The following is a 16,938-nucleotide window of genomic DNA, read 5'->3' as shown; positions in this document are numbered from 1 at the left end:
AGAGTTACACAGAGAGAGAAGAGGGAGAGAGAGAGAGAGAGAGAGATCTTCCATCCGCTGGTTTCCTCCCCAATTGGCTGCAACAGCTGGAGCTGTGACAATACGAAGCCAGGAGCCAGAAGCTTCTTCTGGGTCTCCCATGTGGGTGCAGGGGCCCAAGGACTTTGGCCATCTTCCACTGCTTTCCCAGGCCACAGCAGAGAGCTGGATTGGAAGCAGAGCAGCCAAGACTCGAACTGGCACCCATATGGGATGCTGGCACGGCAGGCGGTGGCTTTACCTGTTACGCCACAGTGCCGGCCCCCTAAATAACTTTTTAGCTACTAGTTCAAACACTCACCTCTATGTGCACACTTTTGTCATGTGGGAAATTCACTTGTCTTTGGTTGACATTCTGAAGCATACCACACACAGAAGCGGTTCTAAAACATGCACCATTGAAAATAATAATACGAGACATCTGTGTGCCCTCTGCCCAGCCTAATAGAGTGACCCTCAGGGGGCTCCCACGTGCCTGCCTGGTGGCCCGCCCTCCCACCCTCCATCAGAGGATACTGCTGTCCTGGTCTACGCCGGCCTCATTTCCGTTCTTTGCTCTGCAGGTGCGCCACGCTGCAAAGTATCTCTAGACAATGCAGGTTTGTTTCAGAAGACTGAACAGCAAGGCCAAGCCTCGCCCTGTTTGTGACGCTTCCAGGAGTAGACAAGCTGACAGCGTCCTTGAGACAGAACCTGGATTCAGCTCCCCTGAGAAGACGCCACGTGGGAAGGCCGTGGGCAGGGTCTCGGGAAGTTGGTGAGTCCCAGAGGGGCCTCCTGGGCAGCTTGGTGTCTGAGATCTGATGAATGCGTGGCTGCAGAGGGAAGGGGTAGCTGTCTCTTCTCCCGTCTCAGCTCATCAGGGCCTCCCTCGGGTTCTCAGAAGCAGGTTGTCATGGATGCGTTCCCAGGGAGGGAGGGATGTCTGACGCGGGCTCTAGCGTGTGGAAGAGGGGAATGGGTGAGCACCAAAAATGCAAGCACACATCTGTAGCAGGCTCACCCGGCAGTGTGAACCCAGCCTGGCTTCTTCCATGTAGCCATACACATGCAAGGGCCTCATGGCTCTGTTTACTGCCGCATCACAGTACTTTGTCTGGATGGACCGGAGCTTATCAATGCATTCACCTCTAGAGGGACATCTTGGTTGCCCCCAAGTTTTGTCGATTAAGGATCAGTCTATTAATACCTGTATGCAAGTTTTCACGAGGACATGAATTTTAACTCATTTGGGTAAAAGTCCTCTCATTTAAAAAATTTGTATTTATTTATTTTCACTGGAAAAGGAGAGAGAGAGAGGAAGAGAGAGAGAGAGAGAGAGAGAGAGAGAGAGAGAGAGAGAGAGATTGGTCTTCCGTTTGCTGGTTCACTCCCCAAATGCCCAAAACAGCTGGGAGTAGGCCAGGTTGAAGCCAGGAACATGGAACTCAATGCAAGTCTCCCATGTGGGAGGCAGGGACCTAAGTACTTGAGCCATCACTACTGCCTAAGAGGATGTGAAGGAGCAGGAAGCTGGAGTGGCCAGGACTCGAACCAGGCACTCGGATGCAGGATGTGGGTGTCCCCTGTGGCTGCTTATCCACTGTGCCACAACACCTGCCCCTCTCTTTTTAATCTCTTTTTTCTCCCTATTTAAATTTTCTGTGCCAGAGGCATCCTCAGATTCAGATGTCTATGAGACTGCAGGTGATTCTTACACACTGTGAGGTTTGTGAATCACTGCTAGAGTTTCCTGTTTTTTATTTTATTTTAAATTATTTAAAACTCAGACTTAGAGGGGGAACAGAGAGACAGAGAGACAGACAGAGACAGAGAGATATCTTTCATCCACTGGTTCACGCTCCAAATGGCTGCAATGGGCAGGGCTGGGCTAAGCTGAATCCAGGAGCTCCATCCAGGTCTCCCATGTGGGTTCAGGGGCCCAAGGACTCGGGCCATTTTCCACTGCTTTTCCAGGCGTGTTAACTGGGAGCTGGATCAGAAGTGGAGCAGCTGGGGCTTGAACCAGCACCCATATGGGAGCAAGAGGAAGTGAGCGAGAGCTCTTCATCTTGTCACTGGGTCTTTGTCATTGCAACTAGGACCTCACAGAGAAAAACAAGCTTCGTTTCAGTATTTTTTTCCTTAGATGAACTAGAACTTCCCTTCTCCTGGAGGAGATGTAATATGACAGTAGCCTTAGAAGTGGCTTCACGAATTATTCCATCTGCGCCGCGCTCCCCTCGTGTGTTTATTTGTACCCATCTTACATTCCCATGCCTCTGCCAACGCTCCTGCCCCCCAGTTTAGGTTGGAGGCAAGCCTGGCCCTGGCCACAGGGAACCTGACGCCGACCTTGGCTGTCTTCACCTGCTGGGCAGACTGCACTTGAGGTCAATGTCTTAGACACAGAGCAGGGATTGTGGTCCACTTGTGGGAGCGTGCAGCAGGCCGGAAAGGCCCCTGTCCACGGCCAAACATCTTGCCATTGTATTGCTGCTCCAAACAGGAAGGGGGCGTGTGTGTGGAAGTGCTGAGGAGGTACACAGGGAAGCCAGGGCCGTGGGGTGCAGTGACAGAGATCAACTCAGAGAACAAAGGAGCCATATTTTTCTTCCTAATAAAAATGCACTTTCTTTTCCCCCTAATAATACATAAAGTGATATATCTTTGTATGTGTGTGATTGAGCTCTGAATTTTGGTTTTCACAGATGATCCTGTGTCTGAGAGGGGGATGAGTGTGCAGATCTGGCTTGCCCTGCTCAGGGATGGGCCACGTACACCACGGTGGTCCTGTGGATTATGTCGCCTGGCGATGTCATAGCCCTGGTGATTGGCGTCAGTGACACTTTGTGACGTTCTCACAATGACAGAGTTACCTAACGATACAGTCCTGAGTGTAACTCAGATGCATGACTGCATCACTGTGGGTGAGTGTGGTTGGGGGAGGTGTGGGAATAATAATAATAATAATAATAATAATAATAATAATAATAATAAGGCCGGTGCCGTGGCTCACTAGGCTAACCCTCTGCCTGCAGCGCTGGTATCCCGGGTTCTAGTCCCGGTTGGGGCGCCAGATTCTGTCCCAGTTGCCCCTCTTCCAGGCCAGCTCTCTGCTATGGCCCGGGAAGGCAGTGGAGGATGGCCCAAGTGCTTGGGCCCTGCACCTGCATGGGAGACCAGGAGGAAGCACCTGGCTCCTGGCTTTGGATCAGTGCAGTGTGCCGGCTGTAGCGGCCACTTGGGGGGGGGTGTGAACCAATGGAAGGAAGACCTTTCTCTTTGTCTCTCTCTCTCACTGTCTAACTCTGCCTGTCAAAAAAAATTAACAATAATAATAATGCTTTCCTGTATTACACTCCCATCTGTCAAACGTCTTGCTTCCGCAGTTGTCCGAATCCGCTATCCCCGCCACATCGATTTGGGGACCAGATGTGGGTATTGGAATCTCAGGGTGCTCCAGTCCCTTTCTGAAGTGGGGTAATGTGTATTACCTGTGCACACCCCCGCATGCTCCCTGCATTATTCAGAATACCTAAGACAGTGCACCTGCTGTGCAGACCGTTGGGATACGGTATTTAGGGAATTACAGCAAGAAAATAAGTCTGTATGTGCTCAGTACAGGTGCAATTTTTTTTTTCAAATATTTTCAATCCACGTTGGTGAAATCCCTGGATGTGGGGCTCGTGGATTCCCAGCCCTGATGCACTGTCTCTTTTAAGTCATAGAACAGCCTTAGGAGGAAAGACTATTAACATGTTTGGAATAAATGAGAAAACAATGACTTGGAAAGTTAAGAAATATGCTGAAGTCACACAGGTAGTAAGTTGCAGAGCCAGGATTCGAGCCCAGGCCTGTCGAGTCCTGTGCTTCGATAGCCACCCTCCTAACCATCACACCACACTGCCCACACAGGAGCAGTAGCTATATGTTGCCTTTTGTGTGAATATTCTGGCACGGCCCTATTTTTGTCTTAGGCCTGGTAGCACCTGATTTGGACACACTTCCCATCCAATTAAAACCCCCTGCATCAGTTAGCTGTGATCTGGGTCCTGCTGTATAACAAGCCACCCCCAGACTGGACACCATATCTATAACACTGGGAACTCCATAGTGTTGGCTCTATCAGTGATCCTCAAATATCCGTGCCCTTTGCGAATCCCATTGAAAAAGAGATGGGAAACTCACAAAAATGGAGATATTGGTTATGTTAGAGTGCTGTGACTATGTGTGCCATCATTCTTCCTTTCTCAAATGTCAGATTGGCAACCTAGCTTTCTCAGGCCTCACTGTCTGATGAAGACGTCAGTTAACATAGCAGGGACGTGCTCTCGAGCACTACCGCATCGTCTCTCTCCACCTCCGGCGGAGTCCCTGGGACGCCTGGCAGCTTCTTCAAGAGTTAGGTTCCTGGCCTGGAGTTTCTTTCCCATGACCTTGGCTGACCCAGTTCTGCTCTCTACTCTGCCACCTTGTGGATTTGTTGGGAATCGCACCTTCCGCAGAGCATCCAGGTGACTCACCTAGTTACTTGGCTGTGGCTTTCAATGGAACTGGGGGTAGCAGGTAGAAGAGAGTTCTCCCCAACAGGTAACACTTGCTCTCCATCCTTTTTTTTTAAGAAGTTTTATTTTACTTATTTGAAAGGCAAAGTTACAGATAGAGAAGGAGAGACAGAGATCTTTCATCCTCTGGTTCACTCCCCAAACAGCCACACTGGCCGGGACTGGGCCAGGCCAAAGCCAAGAGCCAAGAGTTTCATTCAGGTTTCCCGCATGGATGCAGGGGCCCAAGGACTTCTGATCCATCTTCTGTTGCTTTCCCAGGTACATCAGCAGGGAGCTGGATCAGAAGTAGAGCAGCCGGGACTTGAACTGGTATCCATTTGGGATGCTGGTGTCGCAGGTGGGGTGGCAGCTTTATCTGCTATTTCACAGCACCGGCCACCTCTCTATCTTCCTATAGACTCTGACCCCAACCTCTGCAGTTTTGGGACAATATTTCCAGAGGCCAAGGTGGAGGACATTGAGTGGCCTTGCTGGTATCACACCTGAAGGACCCTTTCCACCACCTGAGACTTGGCACCTGCAACCCAGGGTATAATCGAGACTCTGAGTCTCTCCAGTGTCACCTCCATAGGTCCCCTGTGCTTTTTTAAAAATTGTAAAGGTCATGTGAGCATACTTAGAGTTTACAGTCCAGCAGAGGAGCTAGATTGTTAAAAAGTAAAGAGCTGTGACATGGATAGTGATGGTGGTGGGATAGGGAACTTATAAGTAGGATGGTAAGGGAAGGCTGGTCTGAGCAGCAGAAATTTCAAATTGAAAACTGAAGAATGAGAAGGATGTAGGATTAAAAAAGCATGTGCAGAGGCTGGCACTGTGGCATAATGGATAAAGCTGCCACCTGCAGTGCCAGCATCCCATATGGGCACTGGTTCGAGTCCCAGCTGCTCCACTTCTGATCCAGCTCTCTGCTATGGCCTGGGAAAGCAGTAGAAGATGGCCCAAGTGCTTGGGCCCCTGCACCCATGTGGGAGACCTGGAAGAAGCTCCTGGCTTTGGATCAGTTCAGCTCTGCCCATTGTGACCATTTGGGGAGTGAGCCAGTGGATGGAAGACCTGCCCACCCACCCCTTCTCTCTCTCTCTCTTTCTCTCTGCCTCTGCCTCTCTGTAACTCTGCCTTTCAAATAAATAAATAAAACTTTTTATAAAAAAGGAGCATGTACAAAGGTCCTGAGGTGGGAACAAGCTTGTGAAGGTGAAAGTAGTTGTGTGCAGCTGGTTTGCAATGACCTTAGGGGGTGGCTGGAGAGAGCCGTCGGCTCAGATGACCCAGGGTTGGTAGTACGTGGCAGGGACTCGGCTGTTGTTCTGAGTCCGGTGGGAAAATAATGAAGGTTCTTAAGCAGGGAAAGAACAAGGCCCAACTTGTGTTTCCTGTTTCTGTTTTACAAAGATCATTGCTGCTGCAGGCAGAATGGATCGAAGCAAAGGGAAGGGAAGCTGGGAGACGGGGCAGGAGCCTGGAGCAGGAAGCTGCGTGGACGGTAACGGAGGCGTGGACTCAGGGCGGGGATGGCTCTGGACCCCCGCTGTCCACCTGGCAGGCACCAGCCACCTGCGGCTCTGAGCTCTGGGACCCTGCGAAGGTAAAAGGCACAGCAGATTCTGAGGGCTTTACAAAAAGAGAGGGTTAATCATTTGCTTGTGTTGATTGCAGGTTGAGCTAACCTGTGGGCATTTCATTGTGTTCAGTGACATAGAGTAGGGAGCAGGTGGTTAGCCTGGCGGTTCAGACACCTGTATCCCACATCAGAGTGCCTGGGCTGGACTCCTACCTCTGGTTCCTGACCCCAGCTTCCTGCTGCTGTGCACACTGAGAGGCAGCCGGTGGGGCTCATATCGTTGACTTCCTGCCACCTTTGTGGGAGACCTGGGTTGAATTCCCAGCCCTGGCTGTTTGCGGGCACCAATAGAGAGATGCTCTGTCTCTCAAATAACTACAATAAGTATATGAAAAATTTTAACTTTTAAAAAAAATGTGGCTACTGGAAAAACTTCAACTATGTATGTGTCTTGCAACTTTGGCTCACCTTATGTTTTCAAAATTTTTTTCTTTATCATGTATTTTCATTTTATTTGAAAGGCAAAGAGACAGAGAGATAGAGAGAGAGATCCGCCATCTGCTGGTTCATGCTCCAAATGCCTGCAGCAGCCGGGGCTGGGCCAGGCTGAAGCCAGGAGCCCTGAACTCAATCTGTGTCTCCCATGAGAATGGCAAGGACCTGACTGCTTGAGGCGTCATCTGCTGCCCCTCCCAGGGTGTGCATCAGCAGGAAGCTGGAGGAGAAGCAGAGTAGCGCTCTGCTAGGAGATGCAGGCGTCCTAGCCGCTGTTCTAACTGCTGCGCCAAACCTCCATCGCTACTTTGTCTTTATTGGACAGTGCTGATATAGATAAAAGTTACTAAATTAAAAAAAAAGCTTTGATCGCATATTTACACTGGAACATTGGACACCTTAGCCAATGCTAGCTGGGTACAGGGTTTTTTTTTTTTTTTCTCATCCATGGAAAATGTTTATTTGATATAACAAAATAGTATTCTAGTGAACCACAAGGTGTTTAATGTGACAAAGATGCATCCCCAAAGTAATGCTCCCCAAATTCCTTGGTTATTAAAAACTACAGGGCCGGTGCTGCAGCTCACTAGGCTAATCCTCCGCCTGTGGCACCGGCACACCGGGTTCTAGTCCCGGTTGGGGTGCTGGATCCTGTCTCGGTTGCTCCTCTTCCAGTCCAGCTCTCTGCTGTGGCCCGGGATTGCAGTGGAGGATGGCCCAAGTCCTTGAGCTCTGCACCTGGCTCCTGGCTTCGGATCGGTACAGCGCACCAGCTGTGGCGGCCATTTGGGGGGTGAACCAATGGAAGGAAGACCTTTCTCTCTGTCTCTCTCTCTCACTGTCTAACTCTGCCTGTCAAAAACAAAAACAAAAACAAAACAAAAACAAAAACTACAGGACAACAGAAGGCTATTCACAGCCACAGAGTACGTGAAATCAGACACCAAGTTCTGAGCAAATTCATACTGGGGGCACCTTTGCTCACAAAGCATGATTTTTTCCCCCTTGTTTACAGTCTGCTCAAAGTATCTTTGTTCCCACACCGTGGGGCCGTGGACAGAACATCTAGAGTTGGTATCAGCTACACTACATTAGCACAAACCCCGGCCCCAGTCTTGTTTTCTTCTGAGCTGGCGAAGCGGCCAGAGGAACACCAGGTCAGTTTCTTTGATTAGAGAATTTTATCCAAGTACGGGCCACATACCTTCCGGTTTTCCGTCTGGGTGGAGGCTGCCAGGGGCCTGCTGCGCGGGGCGCGGCAGGAGGTGGAGGAGGCTCTGGCCCAGCACTTTGCTTGTTTGTGGAGTGGAGGTGGCTCTGGTGGGTAGGACCGGCTGCCACGAGGCTCCCTTCTCACAGGGGACAAAGCTGAAGTTCCACAAGGGTCAGCGGCTCGCCTGAGGTTGCGTTGCCGGCAAGAGCAGAAGCCACAGTTTAAACTCTGGTTTTCCTCGCTCCCTAAGTCAGCTGAGAAAAATAAAAAGTTTTTTCTCTTTCATCACGCTCCTTGCTGATTTCTGTGCCTCCCTCTGAGATTATCGGGAGGCTCGGATCAGATGGGTGAAGGGGCTTCGTTAAAGTGTCATAAAGTAAGCAAACATAAGAGATGACTGTCAATGGAGCAGGTCGGTCCTCCTACGCTGTGTTGAAATGAAATGACTGTTAGAGTTCATGTTTGTGATCATCAAAGCAACACCATTTTATTACTATAACACCTTCCTCGAGGAGCTCTATCTGGGGATTGGGCTCAGCCGTCTCATTGTCCCTGAGTAGCTTTCAACAATTCTACACTTGATTTAGGGTATTGAGGATTAAAAAAAAAAAAACTCTCAAGAAAATATGTTTTTAAAAAAATGTCTTGGAGGATAATGTCCTTCCTCAGGATGGAAATTCACAGGAATTCGGAGGGAAATATTTTGGCGGTCATTACTGGAGCTCCTAGTCAGATCCACTCAGCATCACCCCGGAGTCCTCCTGGAGGAAGCACGCGCTGGCCCTGAGCCTGCCGTGCCTCCTTCAAATAGGCTGGTGCACCCGAGCTGGGAGGACTCACTCAGCGACCGCGGACACAGGACGCTGTGCAGGATGAAGATGTTTCTGCTCCTCCTCATCACCGGGCTGATTTTCTGCTCAGGTGAGCGCCCGCTCCCAACCCAGCCTGGTTCCATGCTGGCGTGGTGAACCAGGCTGGTACTCTATATGTCGTATTTTTTTTTTTTCATTTCAAATAGTGTATAATGTACATAGATATTTCAGTGATTTTTTTTTTCCTTTTCTGTTCCTAGAGCAGGCTTCTAGAACTGCTATCATTAGAGATAAGTTATTTTTAAAAAAATTCGTAAAGGTAATTGAGCACTAGTTCTTAAAAATGCTGATAAAATTTTCAAACATACAAAGGGACTTTTGTGGAAAATGATGTTTAAAAGATAAGTTTCTTTTGGTGCAAAAATTTCTGAAATCCATGCATAGTCTTTTCATAATATGCATTTTCCAGGAACTTTTTGAAGACCCTGTTCTTCACAAATTCCGAAACTTTTTTTGCACCAAAAATAGGCTTTTTAAAAAAAAAATTTAGAGTAACATGTGATGTCTCCATAGAGGCATGCATTGTGCCATGAAGGCAAAGGAATTCAAATACTTTCAAATACTTATTATTTCTCTGCAGTGAGAACATTTAAGATCTTTTAGACATCCTGACATAAATACATTATGGCAGCTATATAGACTTGGCTTTTCATTCTGTTTTTCCGTGAACTTTTTGAAGTACCCTCATCCCTTTGTTTAGAGCTCATGAGATCCCCCAGATCTGATATACTTGTGTTATGACATCTTTCACAGTTGGAATGGGTGATTATCAAAGCAGTACAGTTGTATTAGCATACTACCTTGTTTGAGGAGCTACATCTGGTGGTCAAGTTTGGCACAATCTTATTGTCATGGGCAGCTTTCAACAGCTCTAAACTTGATTTTGTCTGTTGAGGATTTAAAAAAAAAAGCCTTCCTCAGGCAAAAGCAGGGGATGGGAAGCAGACTAGAGACCTGCAGAAATTAGGCTGGAGCGAATTCGTTCAGTTAACCCTCGCTTTGCAAGGAGCAGGGCATTGCAGGAGGTAAATGGGTTTCAGTTCTGCAGCTTTCTCTCGGGCTTCACTCGATGAGAAGCCACTGAAATTCCTTGCAGAGCCGCCCAGAATCCCATGCTTTCTGGGCCAGGCCCTTGGTCGAGAAGGGCTTTGTTTTAGCCCAGGTTGAGCCTGCGCAACCTTTGTCCTGGCTGGGGTCGGGGGGAGGGGAGGAGGGCGTGGACCCGCGGACCTGCCCCCGGCCAGCAAGCCCTGAAGGACCCTGCACCAACTCTTTCAGAGGCCTCCCCGCTGCTCCTGACGGAAAAGCAGGCGAAGCAGCTCCTGAGATCCCGGAGGCAGGAGTGGCCCCGCAAAGCCGGCTTCCGTGACGAGCCCATGCGCGTGAGTGCCCGGCCCTGGGGGTCCTGGAGGAAACGCGATCATGATCGTTTGAATGCGGGTTTGGTGGGAAGCTAAGCCAGGGAGGCGCTGGTCCCAGCGAGGGTTGCTAGTTGGGGGTGGGGTGGGGAAGGTGGGTTAAAGTTTCAGGTGCAAGAAACATGCAAACTACCTGCACATCCACCTGTTGTGAACAGTCATTGGCTGTGTCCCCGGATGCTGAGCACGCTGCTAAGGGTCATCATGAGCTGCTGCTGGGCGCTGTCCCTTCAGCCGTTGCCAACTCCCGTCTTCTCCCTCCCCCGCCGGGCCCCGACAGGCTGGGCCAGCATCCTTGGCCAACAGCAGCTGGTTCCCCACAGCCTGTGAGGTTCGGCCACCATTGCGGCCCTCTTTGGCATCAGCTCTGCCCTGTGGGTCCCTGGTGACCACCTTCCTGGTCTTTCTGAACCAGGGAACCCCCTCCTGCCTTTGCTTGCAAGTCTCCTGGACACTGTAGACCCTGGCATGCCAGGCCTGGACTTGGTTCAAAGCCGGCTCTGCTCCTCCTGTGGCTGGAGCGGTCCAGACTTTTGAGTGCTTTGACCCCACGTAGGTGGAGGTGAGGAGCAGTGATCCAGCTGAGTCGGGATGTCTGGGGAGGTCTCCCTCCTTGTGCCTCCTTAGGGGGCACTGGCTCATCCTCATTTACTTCCACTCCATGAAGAATCACGCACTTTGTTTATGTCATTGAAAAGGCTCTTACTAAGGGCAGGCATTTGGCACAGCTTAAGTTGCTGCTTGGGACAACTGTTGGAGTGTCGGGTTCAAGTCCCGGCTCCTCTGCTTCTGATTTAGCTCCCTGTTAATAATGCCCCTGGGAGGCAGCAGATGATGGCTGAAGGACTTGAGTCCCTGCCACCCATGTGGGAGACCCAGATGGAGTTCTGGGATCCTGGCTTTGGTCTGGCCCAGCCCTGCTTGATGGGAGAGTGAACCAGCAGCTGGAAGATCTCTCTCTACCTTTCAAATAAAATGAAAAAAACAAATAAAAAATTTCAAGGGGCTCTTATTAAGAATGTGATATTTCTCACTGATGTGAGTACTGGCTGTAGGGTCAGATTGGGTCTGAATCTCCTCATTTTCTAATTGTGTTACCTTAGGGATGTTTCATTGTATTCTGAAACTCTGTATTCTCATTTGTGACATAGGGATAATAAGTATTATTACTTATATTATCATGATATATTATAAACAATAACGTAAAGTAAGTACTTCATGAAAGGCACGATAAGGTAGCACAGAGCAGAGCCCTTAGGGCAGAGCTCAGCCAATGCTAACGCCACCTCGGAGAGTTGCCATAGCAGGGGCCAGGCGAGGTGCTGAGGCTGTGCAGGTGCATCCCCTGGGTTTCTGCTCAGACCCTGGTGGAGATGAGCTCATGGCTGTGCTCCAGAGTGACTTAAAATGTCAAGGACTTCAGGCTGTTGAGTGGGTGTGGCTTGTGATATTTTGGCAGAAGAAATAATAAGTGGCCCAGAATATCCGGGTGCAGGGGGAGGAGTCTGGGAGATCGGTCAGGCTGGCATCCCAAAGGATCTGAGAACCCTGGACTTTGTCTCGCGTTCATTCCTGCACAAGTAAAGGACTTTTCAAACAAGGGAGTACAGATCCGGGCTTTGGGCAGGTGGCCTAGGAAGCAATGAAAAGAGCAGAGACCCAGGGGTGAAGTCAGAGGACAGCCACACTCAGAGGCGGACACGGGGGGCTGGCAGGGGATGCAGACAGGATAGAGGGAAGAGGTGGGTGGTGGGGTGAGGGAGGGTTTTCTGTGAGCACAGGAGGATGGGGAAGAACGTGCCTGGAGAGAGGGGCACTGGGGGTCCCTCCAGATGGATTTTCTTGTGATGTCTGCAGGGGCCCGGGAGCCAGGGAGGCTGGAGAAACCTGGGTAAAGGGCCTCCGAGGAGGGTACACCTGCTGCAGGTGCTGGGAGACAGGCTCTCCAGCATCGGCCCCTTGACAGTTCCTCTGCCAGCACCTGGCTGCTTTGAACTTGGATTGTGGACTAACGGAGGGTTTGTACCACTGTGGCCCAGCCTGCTGCCTCCAGGCCCCTTCCAGCACCTGCTACCCTGCCAATTGTCACTCTGCTGACTTGTGCCCTGGAGCTCTGCTGCGAGTGGTCCTTTTCCTGCTCAGAACCTACCCCCCAAGAACTGCTTCTCCCAGCTCATGGTCCTCACCTCCCTTAGTCCTCGACAACCTTCCACTGGCTCACAGCTCCATAGTTTTACTGAATGCCTGGCCCTTTTCTCATTTGTTTGGCTCATCTGTACAGATCTAACCACTGCCTGCTCTACTTAGGTGCCTTGGCCTTGCCTGATCTAACTCCTCTATGACTCCTTCCTGCCTTAGAATCCTCCTGCGGTCCCAGCACCATCTCCCAGCCAGCCCCGGATGCACCCCAGCTCGGCATGTCCCTCCCCCAGACATTTGACTCCACTGTCCAAAATCCTCAGGCCTTCTGTCCTGGTGGAACCACCTGGAGAATCTGGTGCCTGGGGTCCCATTCCTAGAGGAGTGGCCGGGGTGTGTGTGTGTGTGTGTGTGTTAAGGTTGGGGAGGGGGACACAGTTAAAGCTCCCTACTGGTTACCGAGGTGCAGCTGGGGCTGAGACCCACTGGGCAAGGCCTTCTGGGGGAATTCAGCCACGTGTGATACCAGCTCCTGTGGTTTCGCTGGGAACTCCAAGGCATTTTGACAACAGTTTGATGTTGAACCAATGTCATGGAGAGTAAGAATCCACTGTTTAGACAGAGGGCACGTGAGTGAGTGTCAGGTGCAGGCTGCAGGACAAGATGTGCACTTAAGTAAATTTTACATTGACCGTGCCCCGCCAAGCCCCAGAGACCGAGGATGGAAGATGAGCTAGGCATCCCTCCTTTATCTCAGGTGCCTGCTGGAGAAGATGGAGGCGGCGTGTGCCAGCAGGTCTCAAGTCCTCTAATGAGAACATCTGGGACTAGGGCCGCTGGGCTCTAACAGGAGATGAGGGCCTTGAACTCTTACTGAAAGGAAGAGGGAGGCTGGGAAGGCTTCCTAGAGGAGGTGTCCACCCAGCTGAGGTTTGAGGCCTGAGGAGTTCTCAGGCAGTGGAAGGGGTGGAGGTGAGGTGGGCAGAACGTTCGACCCTGGGCAATTCACGTCAATATTGTATCACCAACGAGTGTGGACTCTACTTCCTACTTTGGAGTCAAGTTTCTCGTTTATAAAATGCAGTATTTGGCCCAGAATCTGGACTAGAAGTTTCATTCCAGGTCTCATATTCCAGGATTCTGGATAGGGCTTTGAGGGTGACACAGATTTCCTGGTGTCGCAGCTGGAGGAAGAGCTACAGGCAGCAGGGCACCTACCTGGGGGAGGAGCCAGGTGGTTTATTTAAGGCCTCTGGAGTAGGAAGTAGAAAGTCAGCACCCAGGATGCACTGGGTCACCTGTGCTCCCCACCCGCCTTGGGTCTCATTGTTTTCTTTTCCTTTTTATGGATTTACTTAAAGCAAAATTAATAATAGCAAGGCTGATGTGGGAGAAGAGGTGATTTATTCTTTGCAGCTGACCATCCAGATCATCCCAGCCGTGCACTCCCAGTTGAGTCTGAGCATAAGATATGGGAGCCGCGGATTGGTCAGTACATCGTGAGGGGCTGTGCGGCTGGACCTGTGGCCTGCAGAGGTCAAGGGCTTCCCCACGGGCTCGCATCTCCTCAGTGCAGGAATGAAGGAGCTAAGCGTTTCAGGACCCTTGATTCCTGGAGAAGGACACTTCCCCTTCAGCCAAGGCCACCTTGCACCTGCCTCTTTCCTAACATAGGCCAGGAGCCATCTGCTTACGGGCAGCCCCTTTGCCAGGGAGCAGGGCGGGATGGGTGCATCACCCTGTGTGTTTGAGATTGCCAACATTGTGTGTCTAAGAGTGTGTGTATGTGAGGGTGTGTGTTTTGGAAAAGGCTTTGCAGAAGGTCTGGCTCCCACCCTTGACCTTGACCTGAGTACCTGGGCTATCTGGAGTGAGGGAGATGGCCAGTGGAAGGTTGTCCTGGAACAGGCTGGCAGGTCCTTGGGCTGACACAGCAGGGAAGCACTCAGGGATCATAGCAGGGGGAATGCTGTGACTGAATCTGGTTCACAGGGTTGTCTATCAGGACACGGAGCCTGCTAAATGCTGGTTTCCAGACGCTGCCCTCCGTGGGAAATGGGAAGTGGCATTTTTGGATGTGTGGTTGCACCTCCTTGCCATGGTGTCCGAAAGAAAAGCAGGTGGACGTAGGCAGATGAGTGGAGTTTGTGATTTTTGGGGAATGTGTGTGCCCTTGGGAACTGAGCCCTGGGACTCGTGTGCTCACTACCAACTCTAAGTTACCGAGGGCTGACAGGCGAGGTTATTTGATTTGGCTTCTCCCTTCTCAGGGACTGTGCAAAAGCAAACCCTTTCGAGAGGTCACTGGTGAGGGCCAATGCACCGTGCTTTGGGGAGGCGTTAACTCAACATGAAAGCAAGTTCAAAAATTTGCTGTTATCTCTCCCCACAGAGATCTGTGAAGCAGTTTATAATTGACACATGGGGCCTGACACTATGGCTTAGGAGGTCAAGCCTCTGCCTGCAGTGCTGGCATCCCATATCGGCATCTGGTTCAAGTCCCAGCTGCTCCACTGCCAATCCAGCTCCCTGCTAATGCACATGGGAAAGCAGCAGAAGATGACTCAAGTCCTTGGGCCCCTGCACTGTTGTGGGAGAACACATAGGAGACTTGGAAGGAGCTCCTGGCTCCTGGCTTCGGCTTGGCCCAGCCGGGAACAAACTAGCAGATAGAAGATTTCTCTCTCCTTCTATCTCTGCCTTTCAAATGAAAAACAAATTTTAATATATAGATATATGTATTCTTGACAGTTGCCCTCTTCAACATGGGCCAGTGTTGGCTGCTGTGGAAATGCAGGCATCTTGGAAACACGTTCAGAGCAGCCATGCTGGTGCACACAAGGGATGTGGCTGTTGGATGTAGATCCTGCCGATTGGTTGCGACGGCTGCTGTTTCCTGACATTTTGCTGGAGAGCACAACAGAAGAGATCACTGCTGTGCCTCTCTGTTGTGTGGAGGGCCAACCCCCCTCCCCCCCACAAGGAGCGTGAGCACCTTGTGGGAGCCCTCGATGGAGGAGCTGGAGATGGAGATCAAGAGGGGGGCAGATGGCGTGGGTAAGAAAGGGGAAGGGATTTTGAATATATGGAGGTCACCAGGAAGGACAGGATGAAAGACCCAGTGTATGGGGACAAGATGAGAACAGGGCTCAGAGAGAGAGAGAGTGAGCGAGCGAGAGGGCCTGCAGAGGCTACACCAGTGCAAAATTCCCTGTAGCAGGAAGCACTTGACCTTGAGATAGAAGTTGTTTTCTGCTCTGAGCTGTGCATGCCCTCTGCCGTTCAAACCTAGGAAACATCTCTACACAGCAACCTGGTGTTCAGGCTCTTTGGAGCTGGCCTGTTGTGTGGGCTGATGGCGGCTGACAAACGGAAGGTCATCTGGGAGCTGCTTTGGTGGAGAAACCGGTGACGAGACCGATTCAGGAAGCTCTTGGTCCCCGATCCTCAGAGATGTTGGAGAGCAGGGTTCTAAGGCCTCCCAGGAATGGGGTGGGCGCTCACCGGGGGATGGAGCTGGCCTGGGGACACCCACGTGGAGACAGGTGGGCGTCAGGTGAATGGACTTGCTGCCCCATCACAGCAGAGGCCTCGTGGGTCTCACAAAGCCCCAGGGATTCTGATGGGGACAGAAAACTCTGCTTAGGGACAAAGTGATGAGCAGAGGGCTGAGTGAGAAAGGCTGGATTTGTGTTTGGCAGAGTATGCCGGAGTGTCTCCCAGTGTGGAGTGCGCTCCTGTTGGTTTTCAGGGTGGGGGGGTGGTGTCTAAGCTCCTGCTATGTAAAATGTGCTCCCTGCAGGCTGTGTGGGTGTGGCCTGGGAGCCCTTCAGACAGGCGGGCCCCCTGCTCCTTCCCACACCTCCCTCAGGGGCCCTGCGCCTTCACAAGGCCCCGGCCCTCCAGGACTGTGGAGGGGCTGGGCTCAGGCCCTGCTGTCGACACAGGTGGTCTCTCTGCCTGCCCTGAGTGCTCGGCTCACGGGATTTCCAGTGTTCCCGGCCCATGTCAGGGCTCCTGCTGGGAGGGCTCCTTTGCAGTATTCTTAGCCTCTCATAGTTGTTGTTTTTAAAAAAATTTTTTTAAACTTAATTTATTTTACTTGAAAGGGAGAGGGAGAGAGAGAAAGAGAGAGGGGGATAGAGAGAGAGAGGGAGAGAGAGAGAGAGAGAAAAGAGATCATCTATTGATTCACAATGCCCACAACAACTGGGGCTGGGCCAGGCTGGAACTTCATCTGGGTCTCCCACATGGGTGGTAGGGACCACCTGAGCCATCACCTGCTGCCTCCCAGGGTAATGCCTCCCGCCCTAACAGATTAGCTGGAATTAGGAGTGGAACTGGGACTTGAACCCAGGCACTCTGATATGGGACATGAACGCCCCAACCCAGCATCCTAACCGCTAGGCCAAACATACCCCCCACCCAATAATTTTCTTATAAACAGCACTCAGAACATTTTTGTGCACAAAGTGCTTTTCATATTTTAAGTTGTTGTAGGGAATAGTCTTGCTGTGGGTATATTCTCAGAAAATAAATCAGTGTGTCTAAAGATAATGAATATTTTTAAGGTTTTTAGGTTACACTATCAAGTTGCATTCCCAAACAGTATTTTTTTTAAAGAATTATATATTTATTTGAACATCAGAGT

At 50.9% G+C, this 16,938-nt stretch overlaps 1 protein-coding gene across 4 annotated transcripts in view; it reads left to right on the top strand.

Moving 5' to 3' along the window:
• The first annotated feature begins 613 nt into the window (after positions 1–613).
• The window catches only part of C18H17orf67 (chromosome 18 C17orf67 homolog), a 29,199-nt gene continuing 12,874 nt past the window's right edge, over positions 614–16,938 (top strand). Inside the window, exons 1-6 of one of the 4 annotated variants that reach the window (XM_062216415.1) lie at positions 614–796; positions 2,730–2,948; positions 4,283–4,535; positions 5,982–6,174; positions 8,670–8,779; positions 10,009–10,112. In XM_062216415.1, coding sequence (XP_062072399.1) covers positions 6,101–6,174; positions 8,670–8,779; positions 10,009–10,112 — 288 coding nt within the window. In that variant the 5' untranslated portion in view covers positions 614–796; positions 2,730–2,948; positions 4,283–4,535; positions 5,982–6,100. Of the gene's footprint in view, positions 797–2,729; positions 2,949–4,282; positions 4,536–5,981; positions 6,175–7,665; positions 7,803–8,669; positions 8,780–10,008; positions 10,113–16,938 lie in introns of those variants that run through there. The other 3 variants (XM_062216414.1, XM_062216416.1, XM_062216417.1) reach the window with 3 other exon arrangements.

The sequence above is a fragment of the Lepus europaeus genome, chromosome 18, assembly GCF_033115175.1.
Source record: "Lepus europaeus isolate LE1 chromosome 18, mLepTim1.pri, whole genome shotgun sequence".
NCBI lineage: Eukaryota > Metazoa > Chordata > Mammalia > Lagomorpha > Leporidae > Lepus > Lepus europaeus.
Note: the sequence above shows the minus strand (reverse complement) of the source record. Positions and strands in the feature narration are given on the sequence as shown.